Source organism: Myotis davidii, unplaced genomic scaffold, assembly GCF_000327345.1.
Source record: "Myotis davidii unplaced genomic scaffold, ASM32734v1 scaffold355, whole genome shotgun sequence".
NCBI classification, from domain to species: Eukaryota; Metazoa; Chordata; class Mammalia; order Chiroptera; family Vespertilionidae; genus Myotis; species Myotis davidii.
The window spans coordinates 1544533-1545961 of NW_006286818.1; the positions used below are offsets into that span (position 1 = coordinate 1544533).

General features: G+C 68.5%; 1 protein-coding gene across 1 annotated transcript in view; it reads left to right on the forward strand.

Annotated features, from left to right (window-relative positions):
• Positions 1-1429, forward strand: part of TREH (trehalase) — a 16288-nt gene that overhangs the window by 12230 nt on the left and 2629 nt on the right. Inside the window, exons 5-8 of the mRNA XM_015560661.1 lie at positions 631-731; positions 834-926; positions 1048-1164; positions 1266-1388. Coding sequence (XP_015416147.1) covers positions 631-731; positions 834-926; positions 1048-1164; positions 1266-1388 — 434 coding nt within the window. The remainder of the gene's footprint in view (positions 1-630; positions 732-833; positions 927-1047; positions 1165-1265; positions 1389-1429) is intronic.

Genomic DNA, 1429 nt, shown 5'->3' on the forward strand with positions numbered 1-1429 from the left:
TGGGTGAGCGGCCAGCTGGGTGGGAGGGGCCGGAGCGAGGAGCCGGAAGGAGGACTTGGGTGAAGGGCCTCCCGCTGTGCAGCCCGATGGTACCTGCCCCCTCGTGCGTTGGCATGTGCTGCTCCCTCAGCCGGCACCCACGAGAGCTGAGCCTCAAGCACTGCTCCCCTCGAAACCCCATCCCCTAAAACTACGCTCACATGCAGAACTAGCAGGGAAGAAGCAGCGCCAATGCCTGACAGACACCAGCAGGCCCCACCGGGTCCCACTTGCTCCTTGGCCACGCCCATGCACACCCACCCACTGGGGAGAGGTCATGGCCAGAGAATGGGGGGCCCTGAGTCTCTGGGCCTGGCTTGGTGGTGGGAGCAGAGACTCGGGGGGCGAAGGAGCCGGAGGAGACAGGCCGCCACCTGGGTCCTAAGGTGGCCGCTGCTTGGCGAGCATGTGCTGTTGCAGGCACATGGTCGGCTCCTCCACCCCACCAAGCACAGCAGGGACCCCAGGCCTCACGTGGAGCCGACCAGGCTCCGGCAGCCAGGCCTGGGCAGAGCCCCCAGCAGCTCCTCCAGCCCAGGCCCTGGGGCAGGGGTGGGGTCCAGGCTCCCTGCGCCCTCTCTCCTGCTCCAGGTGAGGCCAGAGGTCCTCCGCCAGCCCGAGCGCTTCTCTCTGATCTACTCGCAACACCCCTTCATCGTGCCCGGCGGGCGCTTCCGCGAGTTCTACTACTGGTGAGTACCCAGGTGGTGGGAGCCCCCAGCCAGGGGTGTCCTGAGCGTGCAGGGCAGCGGCGGGTGAGGTCTGGTTGGGATGACGGAGCCGTCCCTCCCCAGGGACTCCTACTGGGTGATGGAGGGGCTGCTCCTGTCGGAGATGGCGGGCACGGTGCGGGGCATGCTGCAGAACTTCTTGGACCTGGTGCAGACGTAAGGGGGCCGCCCTGCAGGCGGGGGCGGGAAGACCAGCAGCGCTGGGCGCTGGAGCTGGGTGTGCCCTGGCTCTGGTGGTCGGTCGGGCAGGAGCAGTCAGCAACCTCCTCCTTGGCAGCTACGGGCATGTCCCCAACGGGGCCCGCGTGTACTACCTGCAGCGCAGCCAGCCGCCGCTCCTGACGCTCATGATGGCCCGCTATGTGGCTCACACCAACGACACCGCCTTCCTCCGGTGGGCACCCCCTCGGGCTGCCCGCGGGCTCCCGTCCCCGAGGCCTCCCCAGGGGGGATGGGAGGTGCGCCCGGCCTGAGGGGTGCCCGGCTCTGCCCCAGGGACAACATCGGGACCCTGGCCTTGGAGTTGGACTTCTGGGCTGAGAAGAGGAATGTCTCTGTGAGCTTGCGGGGGAAGAGCTACGTCCTGAATCGCTACCATGTCCCTTACGGGGGACCCAGGTGAGGCCCTGCGGGAAGGTCTCTCCCCCGCCCCCCGCCCC